The sequence below is a fragment of the Carlito syrichta genome, unplaced genomic scaffold (genome assembly GCF_000164805.1).
Source record: "Carlito syrichta isolate Samal-C Ts95f unplaced genomic scaffold, Tarsius_syrichta-2.0.1 Scaffold301628, whole genome shotgun sequence".
Taxonomy (NCBI): Eukaryota; Metazoa; Chordata; class Mammalia; order Primates; family Tarsiidae; genus Carlito; species Carlito syrichta.
In genome coordinates, this window is record NW_007245724.1 from 610147 (window position 1) to 627174 (window position 17028).

At 34.6% G+C, this 17028-nt stretch overlaps 1 protein-coding gene across 1 annotated transcript in view; it reads right to left on the reverse strand.

The window, feature by feature from the left end:
• Positions 1-505: 505 nt before the first annotated feature.
• Positions 506-17028, reverse strand: part of LOC103257270 (probable sodium-coupled neutral amino acid transporter 6) — a 37983-nt gene continuing 21460 nt past the window's right edge. The window contains exons 4-13 of the mRNA XM_008055002.2: positions 15292-15374; positions 14760-14822; positions 10139-10200; positions 9848-9901; positions 7949-8028; positions 7192-7292; positions 2476-2600; positions 1147-1291; positions 945-1039; positions 506-784 (exon numbers count right to left, since the gene is read on the reverse strand). Coding sequence (XP_008053193.1) covers positions 704-784; positions 945-1039; positions 1147-1291; positions 2476-2600; positions 7192-7292; positions 7949-8028; positions 9848-9901; positions 10139-10200; positions 14760-14822; positions 15292-15374 — 889 coding nt within the window. The 3' untranslated portion in view covers positions 506-703. The remainder of the gene's footprint in view (positions 785-944; positions 1040-1146; positions 1292-2475; positions 2601-7191; positions 7293-7948; positions 8029-9847; positions 9902-10138; positions 10201-14759; positions 14823-15291; positions 15375-17028) is intronic.

The window sequence follows — 17028 nt, forward strand, 5'->3', positions numbered from 1 at the left end:
AAAAATAATAATGACCGAAACTTGGAAACAACTAAGAGATCTTTCAACAGGTGAATGGATAAACAAACTGTGGTATAGTCATACAGTGGGATATTATTCAGTGCTAAAAAGAAATAAGCTATCAAGCCATGAAAAAAATGGAAGAAACTTAATTGTATATTACTGAGTGAAAGAAGCCAGTCTGAAAAGGCTACATAATATATGACCACAACCATAAGAAAGACATTCTGGCAAAGACAAAACTATGAAGACAGTAACAAGATCAGTGGTCGCCAGAAATGAACCTTAATGTAGTTAGGAAATTTACTTAATAATAATAAGATATCAATATTGGCTCATCAAATATACCACTTTAACGCAAAATGTTAATACTAGGGGAAACTGTATGTTTGGGGGTTAGGAGGTATATGTGAACTCTATACCTTCTGTTCAGCATTTTTGTAAACATTAACTACCCTAAAAAAAGTCTACACATTAAAACAAAAGATTGATCCAATATATTTAAGAACATTTTGAGTTTGTTTCTTATTTTGAATATAACTGCTAAACTCCTACTTTCTTTCCCCTACCCACTGCCATTTTGTTCCACTTTTCTATTAATGGTTTTTATTAAAATGTCATTTTTCATCCAACGTGCCTTCCAAAATAATTCCTTCTTGCATATGGAGGTAAGTTATTCTTCATAAGCAGGATAATATTTCTCTCATTTATTAATCCAATCAAAAATGATGAGTGCTAGGCTAAAATTCCCAACCAAAATTCCCAAGATGAGCAGAACAAATGCCTATGGAAATAAGAAAAAAGATAATGAACAATTAGAGTATTTTTAAAATTTTGTAACCCTCCCCAATAATGTATTTTATATTCTGAAATATATTGATGTAGATAAAATACAAAATGACAAATTGTTTCTTAAAAGTCTTAAACAAACAAAAACAACTTACCCCAAGCTTTTTCCATGAGAGAAAATCTTCTCTGCTTAGTTTAAGATAAAACAGTCCTGGGAATATAAAAATCAAACACGTTGATGTACTGGCACCTTTAAAGTGGAAAAAAACAAAAGAGGATATTGTTGGACTCATATGTGGGGCTGGGTAAAAATTTTATTCATTTTATTATGTGGATTTTTTGAAATAGAAAACTTACCAACTACACCAAATACATTTCTAATGTCAGGAACATATATTGCAAGTAAAACAATGACAATATTGAGTGCTAGAGTGATTGAAAAATGGTAAATCCATGAGAATGGAAAATTTGAGAAAAACATCATCATTAAAGCTTTTCTGGCCTGTGTTACAGAAAAAGAAACAGATTTAGCAAAGATGAAGTGTCAAAGTCAAAATATTTGTTGGAGAAAAACATATATAGTAACCATGATATTCTTGCTTTCTAAACCATTTAAATTCTAAAAATACAGCATGAACTATTATTATAAAGTGTTTATACACATAAACTAAGTGTTTATACACGAAATCTTTCTGTGTGATCCTCATAAAAATTACTTTGCTTTAATTCTGGAAAAAAGTTTCACATGCAATTTTTTAAGGTTGCATCATTTAAAAGATTACCAACAATAGCACTGTATGATACAATCTCAAAGAACATTTTCATTAAATTCAACAGATAGAAAAATAAGCAATTTAAAATAGAAGTCATGTTTACTATATTAGGGTTATAGTTAGCATTAGAAAGAAACTCCATTTACTATTATTTTATATTACTTGATATTATTTGTTTCACAGCATGTAAATACATGAAAAATAATCCATTACACTTTCCATTGCTAAGGGGCAGTAGGTGATCATATCCCACAAAAGTTTATTCAGTGCCCGCTGTAATCTTGGCACTGCAGTGCACTCAGGGAAGAGGCAAGAAATCTTGACAAAACTCACTGTTAGAGATTCAAGACATCCATGCAGGAGCATTTATACTCAAAGTCTTTGTTTCCATTTTCTCAGAAATTCTTTAGATTCTTATGTATAGCAACCAGACGCAGAATGAAAATCTGTTCTGCCCCTTAAGTTATAATTCTAGAGCAAATAAAATATTTTGACTAAGATTAAACTAGAATGTCTATGTGAAAATAAATGTACAATAAACCAGAAGGCGTTTATTTTTGCTGACTTGACTTTTTCCTCTTCATGCACATTCTTTTGAAAACAGAATACAGAATTAAAGGGGGAGAAAACCCAAGATGTCAGAAGAACTCCAGTTTTTAAATTGGAAACAATGCTGTGGGAGAGCATAAATCTAAACTAAATCTCAAAAGCACAAATTAACTTTGTGGCTCACTATTATTTTGGTGTTTTCATGGGAGCTGTATGCAAGTATGAGGTCTCTGATGAGTTACTTGACAAATGAATAAGACACACAAGACTAGATGTGATTCAAACATTTCATGCTGTAAAGAATTAGTGTTGCCCTAGTAAGAAGCCACTATACTAAGCAACAAAACCCTTTAAGAGTACTTACAGGGAAGTGGATTAGAGGAACTGTCAAAAGCACAGCAAATAGTATGCATAACTTCACAGTCATGACAACAACATCATGTGGTAAGTATTTACTATAACTTTGTAGTAATTCTGACTCCACTTTGTCTGTGAATAAAGAAGTAATAATAAGAATCATATTATAAACTACTAAGATATCAACAGTAGCAAAATTATTTTCCTTTGCACTAATGGATCTTAACAGATTTTAATTTCCATTGTCAAATCCATCTCTGGTCTTCTTTTATCCTATGAAACACAGAGACATTACTTAAATATCTTTTTGAAACCTCTCATCTTTTTTTTCTTTTAAAATACAAAACCTCTAAAAATGACAATGACTGTATATACAAAAATGTTGTTTTAGAACTTTTGCATAATCTGAGGGTCTTGAACATTTGCATTGTTTGTAAGGTGCTTTCAGATGTTGTGTTGAATTTGGTCCCTATGACAATACAAAATAGCTCGGTAGGCTCAAAAATATTAAATGACTTGCCTAAGATAACATAACACACAGGGGCAGAGCCATACACCCACTTTTTGGTGCCAAAGCTGATAACTTCTCCTCAATACTACAGTGTTTTCTAGAATCTGACAGGGTTTGGTGCCTGCTACCTGCTTCATCAACATTTCATCTGTGGATGTATCTTTCATAAGAAAGAGAATGAAGTATCAGGGAAATGGCTTACTTAGTGAGTCCGTGCAGTAGTCAGCAACAGGACTATCCCTGCTGCCTGGGCACCACAGTGATCTTTCCTTCTCAAGTCTCCCCACCTCTAACCTGATGAGGGGTGTGGTGAGAGAGGGTGCTCAAGAACACAGCCTATCAGCATCTTGTGCAAAAAGATCAGTTTGTATTTACAGCAGGATGGCGTTTCTTTTTCTGAGCTGGAGTCTCACTCTGTCGCAGGCTGCAGTGCAGTGGCATGCTCACGGCCACGCCAGCGTCAACCTGCTGGGCTCAGGCGATCCTTCCACCTCAGCTTTCCAAGTAGCTGGAACTATAGGTGCGCACTACCACACCTGGCTAATTCTTTGATTTATTGTAGAGATGAGGTTTCATCAAGTTGCCCAGGCTGTTCTCAAACCTGTGGGCTCAGGTAATCCCCTTTCCTCAGCCTCCCAAAGTGCTGGGATTACAGGCTTGAGCCACTGTGCCTGGCCAAATGGCGCCTTTTAATTTGATGAGAGTATATGTTTTAGACAGGATGCTTTGAGGGAAATAAAAAGCAAACTAAACATACCTCTGTTCTCAAGAAACTTAAATTTTAAAGAGGAGATAAGATGAGTACACACAGATATAACAGAAAATGTATACACACACATACACATATAGGGGCAAAAGAAGTTCTAAACAAGAGGTATGAAGATTCTAAACTGTGACCACCCACAGCAATGTTCCAATTTCACTAATTACTAGCAAACTGTCTGAGTCTCCCAGTTCCTACATCTTCAAAATGGGAACAATAATATATTGAATTATAGTTAGTGACAGCATTAAATGAGTCAGTGTATGTGTGCTGACATTCAAAGATGTGTGGGAAGAGATCCTCTAGAAGCAAGAAGCAGTACAAGCAAAAGTCTTGAAGTAGCAAAGGGAACGTGTTCCTGAGAAAATCAGTGGTCCAGTAAATACCACAGAGGCTGAAATACTGTGAGTGGTGACAGGGTTGGAAATGCACTTAAGACCTGGTAATACAGCTCTGCATAGGGTTTGGACTCACTCTGGTAGGCCACAGAGACGCAATCATGACTTATGAAGAATAATGTCTTATGGTCTGAACTAAGCGAGAGGAGTATAGGTTGGAAGAACAAGAGACCCAAAACTGGGTGACAGGCTACTGTCATAATGTCTGAGCAGCAGTGAGAATCTGGAAAAAATGGAAATGGGAGGGAAATGAGCTGTCCAAAGTATCAAAGACATACTATACACAATGTAGAACTAATGGACTAAGTAGGAGACTAAGAAAAGCCAGGAAATCTGGATTCTATTTCCAAATCTGTGAAATACTTGGGAGTCTTTGGATAAATATGGCAAACTTTTATTTCCATTTTCTGAATTATAAAATGAGCTATTAACACTTTTTGCTTAATAAGCCCGTAGACTTTTTAAATAGTCTGGTTCTTATGCAACATTTGGGCATTGGCCTGACTCACCTGAGGAACGCTTTTCTCCTCCTCGCCATAATAATACTTCAACTTCTATAATCAAAGCCAATATAATTAAGCTAGGGTTATACTTATAGGTCCATTTAATCTGACAAAATTTAGAAATTAAAGTCTTGGGAGCTCTGGATAAAAGGATCCAAAGCAGCTCCCGAATCTCGAAGAACTGGACTTATTACAAATTCAAAATATATGTCACATGTCTACTCTCTCCTTTCCCAGGATGAAAACCTTTCTTCTGAGCTAGTCACTCTGTGTTCTTAGCTGAGCCTTAACATATGTAAGGGATAGAGAACAGCAAGCTTCTCTGGATTCAGACAAATCTCTACAAATCTCAGAAAGGGTCTAATGGTGATCTCTGCAAGCTATATAGACTACTGAAGTCAAGAGGCTGTCCTGTTTACACATTGTCAAACAGGGTATTACATTGACAAAGATTGTCACAAAGTAGCAGAAAGAACACTGGATTAGTATTCAGGAAATCTGCCTTTAATTCTGTGACAGGTCATTTCTCCTCTCTGGGTTTTAGTTGCTCATCTATAAAATGAATGGAAAGCCTTAACTTGAGGCTAGCTCTTCTGACAAGATCTTAGGCTCAATTAGCAATTTCTTTCTGAAGACAGAGTTCCTGTTATCTGATGGAGAGAGACCATCAAAAGTTTTTCTTGGTTATAGTTAACAACCCAGAAAAGAATCACAGGAAGAGCAAATCAGTATCTGCATCTTCTGTTTTTAGAGAAGAAATTACTTTTCTTTTTTTTTTTTTTTTGCGTTGGAGTTTCACTCTGTTGCCCAGGCTGGAATGCAGTGGCACGTTCATGGCTACCCCAGAGTCGACCTGCTGGGCTCTGGCGATCTTTCCACCTCAGCCTTCCAAGTAGCCAGAACTATAGGTGCACACTACCACACCTGGCTAATTTTTTATTTATTGTAGAGACGAGGTCTTACCAAGTTGCCCTGGCTGATCTTGAACCCGTGTGCTGAGGTAATCCACTCCCCTTGGCCTCCCAAAGTGATGGGATTATAGGCTGAGCAACCGAGCCCAGCCAAGAAATTACTTTTCCATCATTTATTCTATCTACCTACCTGCACCTATCAATCACCTACCTACCATATGATTTTTCTTAGATGTGTATTTCTCCATTATATAAAATTTAGATACTTGGAAGAATTTGTGATTAGTGAAGAAGCGATGAAGTCAGAGACAACTTGACAGCTTTACTGCTCACTTCCTGCTGTGTGGCCTGGTTCCTAACAGGCCACAGATGGGTACCAGGGTTGGGGATCCCTGATTTACATGATGACAACCTTAAGCCTTTGTGTTAAAACAACTATAACAGATAGATAGATAGATAGATGGATTGATGCCTGGAGCTTAAGTGATCCAGATGCTTCCAAAAGTTCACTTTTACAAAAAGTTGGATTTCATAAGCCCACTCTTTCCACTGGGCTTATGAAAGGTACAAGGAAACTTGTCAGACTTGGAAAAACTCTAGGAGATAAGTACAGTGCCATTATCAGTCATCATGTATGTCTAAAACCTCAGTATATGGGCAAAATTGAGGTATGGCAGAGAAATGAAAAAGCCATGGCTGATATATTAGCATAAGCACTCTCAAAAAAATTTAAAAAGACAAAACTATTAAGTGTCACACTATTGAAACGTGCATACGGCTATCCACCATGAAATCAGAGTCAAAATAGCTAAGTATCACCAAAGTAATAATAGCTATTTACCTGGAGAGTTCTAAAACTGTTCACAAACTGAAAGATGTATTCAGGATTTGACACATCGGGTGTAACTTGGGTTATAATGTGTTTGTTTGCAAATTAAACAAGACAGCTTACAACTTTTTTCTTGTTCTGGACTTTTAAGTTTCATTTTTTCTTAAAGTTCTTATCAGAAGAGAAAAAGAATCTACATACCGAACAGTTTTTCTAAAACAAATAAAAGATAATTTTACATTTGTCTTATACATTTAAAAGAATCTTTTAAAAAATTAATGAGAACGGTCATGGTGCATCCTAGAATGTACCTCTGGTGAATTCTGTGATGAACAAGTCTGAAGGCAGAGATGCCTGACACTAAGCATACTATAGCCCAGTGTAAATCCTTTCCTTTCTCAACCTGTTCTTTGCAATTAAGATGACTGACTTGCCCAACCACCAAACTTCTGAACTATAGTCTAATATACTAAATTCAAAATTTAAGAAAAACCACATCACGCTTGCACATTTTTTCTTGAAGAAAGACATCAATGTCCCTAAGCCTGAAGTTTTACTTACATGTTTAAGAAAATTTTCATACTAAGGTATTAATCTTAAACTCAATCCACCTTTATAAAAAAGAGAATCAATTTCTTTAGGCCCCTAGAGCCAACACTCTACTGCATTATAATTTGGCAGCCTGAACAAATTAACTACTAAAAAAGGGCAGAAATAAAGACCATATTCAGGTGTGAGATCATATTCAGGTGTGAGATCACGTATGTAACTATTTGTGTTGTCATCTATCACTCAAAAATATACTCACCATAAAAAGTGAGGTACCCAAAGAGTGCAGATATAAAATAAATGAGAAAACTTAAAGCAATCGCTGTATTGGTTACATTCTGCATTCTTTTCTTTGAAGGGCTAAAAGATAAAAATGGCAAATGTAGAATTAATGATCTGAATTATACCTAAAGAAACAAGCATTTCCCAAGCTAGTCAAGAGGATTCCTCAATCATTCAAGACCTACTTCAACATAACTATACACTAGAATGCCTAACGTGAAACTAGTACATAAAGATTGTACTTCGACTGAGATCGGTGGCTCAGCCTATAATTCTAGCACTTTGGAAGGCCGAGGCGAGTGGATTGCCTGAGATTGTGGGTTCAAGACCAGCCCAGGCAACTTGGCGAGACCACGTCTCTACAATAAAATAAAAAATAGCTGGGCATGGTAGCACGAGTCTGTAGTTCCAGCTACCTGGAAGGCTGAGGCAGAAGGATCACCGGAGCCCAGAAGGTCGACACTGGAGTGGCCATGAGCGTGCGTGCCACTGCATTCCAGCCTGGACGAAGGAGTGACACTCCAACTTAAAAACAAAAAAACAAAAAAAACAAAGATTGTACTTCTAGGAAACATTCTCAATTTGGATAGACCTAACTCTTGATTGTTTTGTTTTAAACTGACATTAGAATCCACTAGTGAGAGGAAAGGATTCATGTAAGAGAATGTCATTCAATCTGAAAGCCCTAAAAAAGATACACAATACATGTAAACTATTCCAGGATCCTGTAGTACCTTTGAAGTTCACAGCATATGGGCAATATTGAGGTATGGCAGAGAAATGAAAAGGCCATGGTTGGTATAGCATAAGCACTCTGAAAAAAATTTTAAAAAGACAAAATTATTAAATGACACACTATTGAAACCACTATTTCATTTGACAACAAACTCAGTTCTTTAAAAAATGAATTTGATTAAATTTAATTCATCTTTCACGAGTCATCTCTTTGTTAAAAAAATAAGATTTTTTTAAAAGAGAGAAACACCTATTACCAGAAAATGTTTTGTTTGATAGGTTGCTTGCCTGTACTAGCCAGAATATTTTTTGGCTGGCTCCCCACACCATGATGTTTTCACTATAATCACTGCTTCTTCTATATAACTTTGGCAATATTTTTTAAAATTAGCTAAGATAAATAATATTTAAGAAAAAGTAGCATTTTAGAAACATTCTGATATTAATCCTCAGTCTTTCTTAACGTATGCACAATTTAAATACATCTTATTAGCTTAAGTAGCAATAATAGTTAGTACTTTTGAACCTGCTTTCACCAACTCAATCCAGGGGAATACTGAATATATTAATTATATTTTAGTACTGCCAGCATTTTTACTAGGATCTCTTTCAATGAGCATGAACATCATTTATTCTGGACCTACAAACTCTTAAGAGATCCAAAGAAATACACAAGTATAAGGTTGTGTTTCATTTTTCTTATTAGAATACTTAACAAGAGCCAGAAGAAGTTACCAAAAAAAAAAAAAAGTTACCATTTAAGTGAAAATACCAAATGGATAGTGGTGATTTCTTTTCTCTTTTCTGCTCTAAAAAATTCTCTTAACTAACTTTAGGCTCTTCAACAAAAGAAGTTCCAGATGAAGACCTATCTTGGGACATAATGCCTGGACTCCTAAAATATCTGAGGAGGGCTATGAGGAAAGAATCTGTAGTGTTTCCTGAGGCTGGATTGGGAGAATACGAGTTTAATTCACAAATTGTTTCATACGTTGCTTTATTTCCTGGCTTGTCAATCATCCTACCTAGACCTCTAAGGCACACAGAGGTCTTCACCATGTAAAAGATATGGTAATCTCCCTTGAGGGGCAGAGAGATAGTTCTCACTTAAAAGTCAGTGATAAAAACAAAAATTCTGTATGGAGGAGTAACCACACTAACATTCTACACTAACAGAGTTATACATGAGTGGGGAGGATTCTAGCATCTGGGACCTACAAAACAGCATTTCAGCAGAATCAGAAAGTGAAAATGAAGCTTGCAGCAACAGGGAAGACTTTGAGCTCTTCTAGAGTGGTAAAGTAGAGAGAGATCATCCAGATCACAGTTTTTGTCTCCTCTGAGGATGCTCAGGGGCTCTTGCAGGCATTTCTAGTATCCTTCAGCTCTTAGAGAAGGCAAAGGGTCTTCTAGTCTCTGCTCCAAGCATCATAAATTATAACTTTGGAATGTTGGCCAAAAGTTACATTGGCAGTATTCTATCACTGGTCCAATGATGAGGCTGTTTAGCTGCAGACCAAGGTTCTACTCACAGGGGAGGAGTTTTTGATATAATTGGCTATTTAGCTTTACAAGTCCAGAGGGCAACAGGAAGTCTGCATCCACAGAGGACCTTATTGGCCAGACCAGACATTCGGTAAATCTGTTCTTTTAGGCAGAGGCCCATTTAAAACAGGCTCCATTTAAAAGCATGCCAAGAAAAAAAAAAGGTGGCTGTTTCATAATGGGCCACCCTGTGTTAAATAATAGTATTCTTCTGGTAAGCAATCCTATACTTAGCACTTTCATGAAAATTAATTAGTTACAGGTACAAAGACCTAAGAGACCCTGTTACACAAACCTCTTAAAACTTGAAATGTGAAAAATCAACCCAAAGTATCTGTTAATAACTTACACACCTCTTTGGCAAAATGAAAGAGCTTTGGTTTACAATCATCCGTTCCATTTGAAATCTGTTTAAGAGTATTGAGGGGGAGAAAGAGAAACCAACAGCCATTAAAATTCAGAATACATAAACAAAAATGATGAATTTATTATTACTAGGTTTTCAAATCAAAGTGTTTCAAAACAAAGTTCTAGAATGTCATTCAGCCATTACTTATTACTTAGAAAAAAAATTAGTAGTATGTTTTCTTTTTTTAAGTTTAAAATAAAAAGGAAGAAATCGAAAAGAAACTATAAGCTATTACCTGGAAGCATTCCTCTCTGTAATTTAATGTCAGAGGACAAGGGATGGACCATTTTTTAATTACTACCTGTAAAAATAAAAAGCATCAGCACTCAGATTATTTCTTATAAAGTTAATAAGAAACTGATTTTAAATAGGCCAACATTATTTCAATTAATCTAATTCCACACCAAATAAGATGTTAGCTGAAGATTCTCTACTTACATGATTTTTCCCAGTTAGAATGGGGTCATCATGTAATATGGTCATCTGCAGCAGGTGGGGTAGGGTGATGCAGGGTGCTACACATCTGTTTAATGGGAATCTTCTCCATTAAAGACTGAGGGTATTTTGTGACAACTTTTAAAATTCCAGTAGCATCAAGGTATTTTTTAAAAAACTGTAAAATGGGAGGGAGCATGGTGCTTTCAATGACAACCACACAGGAATATGGTTATCTATGGATGTGGTATCAGAAGAGAAAGAAATATCTACAACAATTTGGGGAAAGACCACAGGCAGAAATAAGTAGAGACCTTATGCAAAAAGGGAGTTCAGGGATTTCTGATGTGTAAGTGTTGTCCTCCTTACTTTTACAGATTTGTATTATTTTTGGCAAATATGAAGAAAGCTAGCTAGAATAAGAGCATACAGCTAAGGAACCCCAACTGGTAAAAGTAAATTAAAAAAAAAATTAAAAGAAATCCAGAGGGATGCTGTTTCCCAGAATTAATCAATGAAAATGCTCCAGGATTTTACTCTTAATTGTGGCCATCCTGTTCCTAGACCTATAGTTGTGGCCATGTCAACATCTCCATTGTTACGTTGTTTCAGTGCACATAATGACTCTGTAAATGTTTGCTCCAGGCTAAATCCCAGCATTCAAAGGGGCAAAGGAGAATAAAGGAAGTATTTATCCTTTGCAGGAGACCAGTAAGTAAACACTATTCCTGTTTCTATTTGGTACTTATCTAGTTTTTGATTTTAACTAATTCCATCAAAATTTTATACAATGATAAAACAGATCTAAGGAAAACATATACTTTTAGGATTAATAATAAGTAAACTAAAGAATCACTCCTAATTAAAAACCTCACCAAGGAAGAGGGGAGAATTATTGTATAAAGATAAACTGGACAAGATGCTTTGACACTTCTAGGTAAGTATTCAAATGAAATAAACAAAATGGTCAATTTACCAATGGGGAAAGAACAAAATCAAAAGCAATAATCCCACTATCCTTGAGGATGGGGCTGGGGAGAAGCCCTAGAGAAGCAAGGCTGCCATTGGTCTCCTTTCATCCGTGTAGAAACTGCTCTAAATCCAGTTTCTCCCACTTTTCCCTTACTGGCAGTGGTGGTGTTGACAGAAACAGCCATTTACTAAGCACCTGCTGTGTACCAGGTACCTTGATAAGCTCTAAATTCATTTATTTTATCAGTAGTTTTTGTCTAAGCTTTCAAATAAAAATATTTCAAAAACAATGCTCTAAAATGCAATACAATCATTACTTTTTTATTCATTAGAAAAAGTCATTAGCAGCTTGGTTTTATATTAAAATTCAGTTACTACAACTAAATTCTCTGCGAAGATCCATCCCACATCAAGCCTGCCTGCTACCATGGGTGATCTTATCATGCAGAAATACAGAACAGAAATGGAAAGAGACCCAACAATGAGGAAACATTAACAGGGAATCTTTGCTCAGATTGAGAATAGAACATCCTAAGAAGTCAACTCCAGGGATTAGAAACACAAAGGGAGAAAAGATATTAAGTATTTAAATACTTTTCTGAGCCTGACAACAGAGTGAGATCTTGTCTCTACAAAAATCAGGAAAATTAGCTGGGTGTGTGATGCATGCCTATAGTCCCAGCTACTCAGGAGGCTGACACAGGAAGTTCACTTGAGGCCAGGAGCTGGAGCATGATCATGCCACTTTTGGGGGCGGGGGTAATGCATGGTGGCTCATGCCTGTAATCCTAGCACTTTGGTAGGCCAAGGCAAGAGGACTGCTTCAACCCAGGAGTTCAAGAACAGTTGGGCAACAAAGTGAGACTTCATTTCTACCAAAAAGAAAAAAACTAGCTGGGCACGATGGTATGTTCTTGTAGTCCTAGTCACTTGGGAGACTGAGGCAGGAGGATCACTTGAGCCCAAGAGTTTGAGGCTGTAGTGAGCCAGTGAACATACCATGATCACTCCAGCCTGGGTGACACAGTGAAACTGTCTCAGAAAAAAAACAAAAAAACAAAAACGTGTTCACTTGCACAAAAGTCTTTCCTTCCTTTTTCACTCTGCTCTAAGTCCTTTCCATCTTTCATGGCTCAGCAAGTTTTTTCCCACCATATTCTTTACTCTAGCTCTCAGAGATCCTTCTCTCCTATCAGCTCTTGTGACTCTTACACTGAAGCAAATATATCAGTACTTAATTATGTATTGCCTATGCTATTCTCTATTTTTAAATAAATTAATCTTATTTTCCCTACTAGACTGACAGATTCTTAAGAGTTGTGTCCAGGTTAAATGTCCACACTCTACAATACCTGACACAGTGTTTGGTAGAAAGAAAGATTCTGACTAAAATCCATCTAAATAGGTGTCTGTTTTCATTACTGACATTAAAGTATTGCTTAGAATACTAACTACTCTGTACTTAAGACAGAACTTTTGGAAAGAATGGCAATTCATTTGTATTCTAAAGTGTACCAAAAAAGATGAATTTACCAGAAAAGGTTACCATCATTCTGAGCCACTGATAAAATTTATTTTCAAAATTTTTAGGTATTTGGGAGAGGGAGCAAAAATTTGTGCTAAAATTTTTAAATGAAAATAAGGATCTGGGATAACAGCTAGAGCATAGGTTTTGATTTATGTTATTTGAAGAGTATAATTAAGAAAATAATAGTTTTCTGGACTGATTTTTTAAATGTAGCATAAATATTATACATATTTACAAACCTATGTTGACCCAAATAATCAATGAAAAACTTGGCATCTTTCCAAAAAAATGGGTTTATATATACATGTTTCCTTTTCCTAATCACGATGTATTTCAAAACCTAATGTTTAGATAATCTAAAATAAATGTGCCAATTAAAAAGAACATTAAAAGAGTGTATAGAGTGTTCACTATCTCACTGTAGATTAAATTTAAACTATGCTCATAGGATAAAATCTGAGCAGATGGTTTGTAAAGCATTGCAATAAATGCAGAATAAGGGTACTATTTCCATATGACTGCTATAGTAGAAATCTGCATTGAATTAAAGAGTATCTGCCATGACAGAAACAAAAACTATAGTAGGCATATCATATCAATACAGTTCATCTGCTTTAAGCTATTGTCTATAAAAATTAAATTACTCCTACCTATGCAATGCTTGGATTACCAATTACCTGTGAGGGAAAAACTAACGTTATCTACAATGATTCTCTTTAATATTCATGCATTCACTTGCATATGTAGGCCACTTCTAACCATAGAGATGCTTCTTGACAATCAAATTATGATGAAAATCTTTATTGTTTCTCTCTTCAATATGGAACCTACAAAGTGTATGTTCAATTTACTTCTTTGTAAGGTACAAGTCAGATAACTAGGGGAGAGAGGAAGAGGAATAATTTTGACATTGATAAATTCAACAAATGATTAAGTACAAACATTGTTAAATATTTTTAGTGTTAAGAGCAATCATTAGAGCATAAATACATATATACACTAGAATCAGGGTCACTTCCACTTTGTTTAAATAATTTAAAGTTGTTTTACTGTGTCTCAGAAGATAGCTTAGTCTAAGTTAAATGCACCTAGGTTGTTTTGACAGCTTTGAAATCTGGCTCTTTAATAAGGCTTACTACTGATATGCTGTCTTGCTCTTATATATGGCAGTTATCTTTCATCCATTTCTCAATAACAAGGAAGAGATTAAGCAAGTGTACAAAAAGGACATTTGGATATGTATATTCCTGGCAAGTTAAAAATGTTTAATTCAACCTAGGACTTGACATTTAGATACTAAAGATGAAAGAAGGCGCTATGCAAAGAAAAGAGGACTTCAAAAAAATTTTACACAAAGATACTACCTTTAGGATGTTAAGATCTGCTTTAGAAGAATAAAAAGGAAATAAGAAATTCAAGTTCTCTTGTATTTTCACATTAAATTATTTTATAATATCAAAATAGATTAAATTTACTGTCATGTTTTTCTGTTATAATAGAAATGAGTTAATTTAAAAATGAGAAAAATATATCCCACATATGAAGAAAAATATTTATTTGCAGTAATGTTTTTACAGTTTAGGACCAGACTGGACTGATCCTTTACACAATACTCTATAGAAATAATTAATATACCTACACAAATAATTATATTCCAACTAGGTTCTTAACAGAATTGGCATGCTCTCCTCTTTAGTTAGCCACACAAGATACTGAATTTGAAATGCTGCTCTAGCTAAGCCTCTTCAAAATAAATACAACGAAAAAAAATAATTCTGTGGAACAAAAGTGCTTTTCATAACACAATGAAACAAAATGGGATACCCTTCCCAACACAAAACAGGGTTAAAAGAAAAAAAAAGACATTAACACAATGAGTTCAATTTTAGTGAGGAGATAAGCAATGCATTATATTTTAAACTTACCACAAGGGCAAAGAACACCATAAAGAAAAATGATAAACTACTTGTGTAGCCAAGAAAGCCTGTAAAATAACAGTAAAATAAAAGGCAATTTATAAGGAAAGTGATCTTAATGTACAACTCAAGCTATACATCTTGGGCATGTTTTCTATTACAGGGGTTGGTATCTGGGGCCTAGGGCTCAGAATAACAACATTCCAACTATCTGTCACAGATCATTTATGTAGCTCTGTACAGCAGAATTGGAACTGGCTTACCACTAATGGTACACTGTAAGGAAAGGTTGCTCTTTAATGTTCCACTGTAAAGATTTTATTTTAGTGGGGCAGACAAAATACTACTGCAAACCAAGCAATAGGTTAACTAGGCAGGGCTGAAGGCTGAACAACTTAAAATAAGGCCAAGTTTAAAATTATTCACAACCACTACCCGTCAGCCAAAAATGTGGTACTGTGAAATTCTAAAGCCTCTTAATATTTCTCTCTCTTTCTTTTTTCTAAACAAATCGTGTGCTCTTTTATAAAGACTTACCTATTTTGGGAAGAAGTGCAAGAGGGAACACAATGCCGATACAAATGATTAGTAGTAGTATTTGACCATCAAGATACCAAGACCTATTAGAAAAAGAGTTCTATTTTAGGCACAGGACTCCAGTGTTTGTTCACACACACACACACACACACACACACACACACACACACACACACACATTATAACCAGCCATTAGGAAAAGCCCACTTCCTTTTGTTAAAATGTTGTGAGATCCCATTATTCTTATTAATGAATTTACATTTAGGAATGTATAAAAACAAAGAGATGCCATTTTCAACTACCAAATACATATTTAAATATAAGATAACAGTCAATGTTGGTGAGGAGTGATGAGGTGTGCAAAAACTGGTGAAATAAACTATGTAAATTACTTTTCTGGAAGACAATAGAGTCTTCAAATAATTATACACTTTAACACTTATAAAAGAGGATTTAAAAAATGATAAAAACAAAGATTTTTATAAAAAGATGGTTACTGAAAACATTTAAAATAATGAAAATAAAAATAAAAATGTAAGACCATGATAATTTTGAAAAACCAATGAATATTTTTAAACACTGTGTTTGTGTGCATGTGTGTATAGCATGATAATTTTAAGGAACAACACAGATGCACTAGAAATGGAAAAGAGCTACAATATACTGACAGTCATTATCTCTGAGTGCCAAAATGAAAAATGAAAAAATGCCCAAAGGAGGACCAAAGCAGATTCCATATGTTAGTTAATTTATTCTTTTTAGTTTTCTATATTTTTCCAAATTTCAGGAATAGGCAGGTATTACTTTAAAATATTCGAATTTTCATATAAAGGTATTAGAATACTGAATGAGAAAAAGGTAAATTAATAGTGTGATTTTGCATTTGTTCATTAAAAGAAACAAAAGTAGATGCATATAAAAAGCCAGAAGGATATATTTAAAATACCAAGAGTGGCTATTTTTATGTGGTAGAAATACGAGTATTTTAAATTTTCTCCTTGTTTGCATATATGTGGTTTTAATTTTTTCAATGTAAAATACATATGTAGAAATTTTTAAAAGTTAAAGTTAATTCTACAAGACCACAGTAGATTTGTACATAAAGGACAAACAATTCATGAAGGAAATACAACTAGCAAACACACACGAAGAAAAATCCAATCACTGGTGCTAATTAGAGAAGTAACAAGACTGTTGAAATTAAACTGCAAAATTATTAAACAAAAATATTCAAGGATGTAGCATAATTGGACTTCATATATGCCAGTGATAACATCAATTAGTGCTATCTTCTGGAAAAATATGTAGTAAGAGCAATAAAAATGCAGTGGCAACCTATTCTAAGAAAATAATCTGAAATAGAGAAAATTCTAGATGCATGATGCCTGTTGAATACAACATTATTATATTATTAAGAAGCTGAAGGAAAACTCTATATGCCCAACATTAGAAAATAGGTCAATAACAGCAATGGACTTTCATGTAGTTTTTTAGAGAAAACAATCTAGTAAAATGGAAAATTATGATATGAATACAAAATATATGATTATTAACTATATCTTTTAAAAGCTGAATGGTGAAAATTTTAAAAGAAATGAAAATGTAGATATAATATCAATATAATTCTTGAGACAATGATTTAGGTTAGAGATAGTATTATGTATAATTTTTCTTTGCATTCTTTTTAAATTTTCTAAAATACAGTTGTCATACTTTTACACTGAAATATTTTCATAC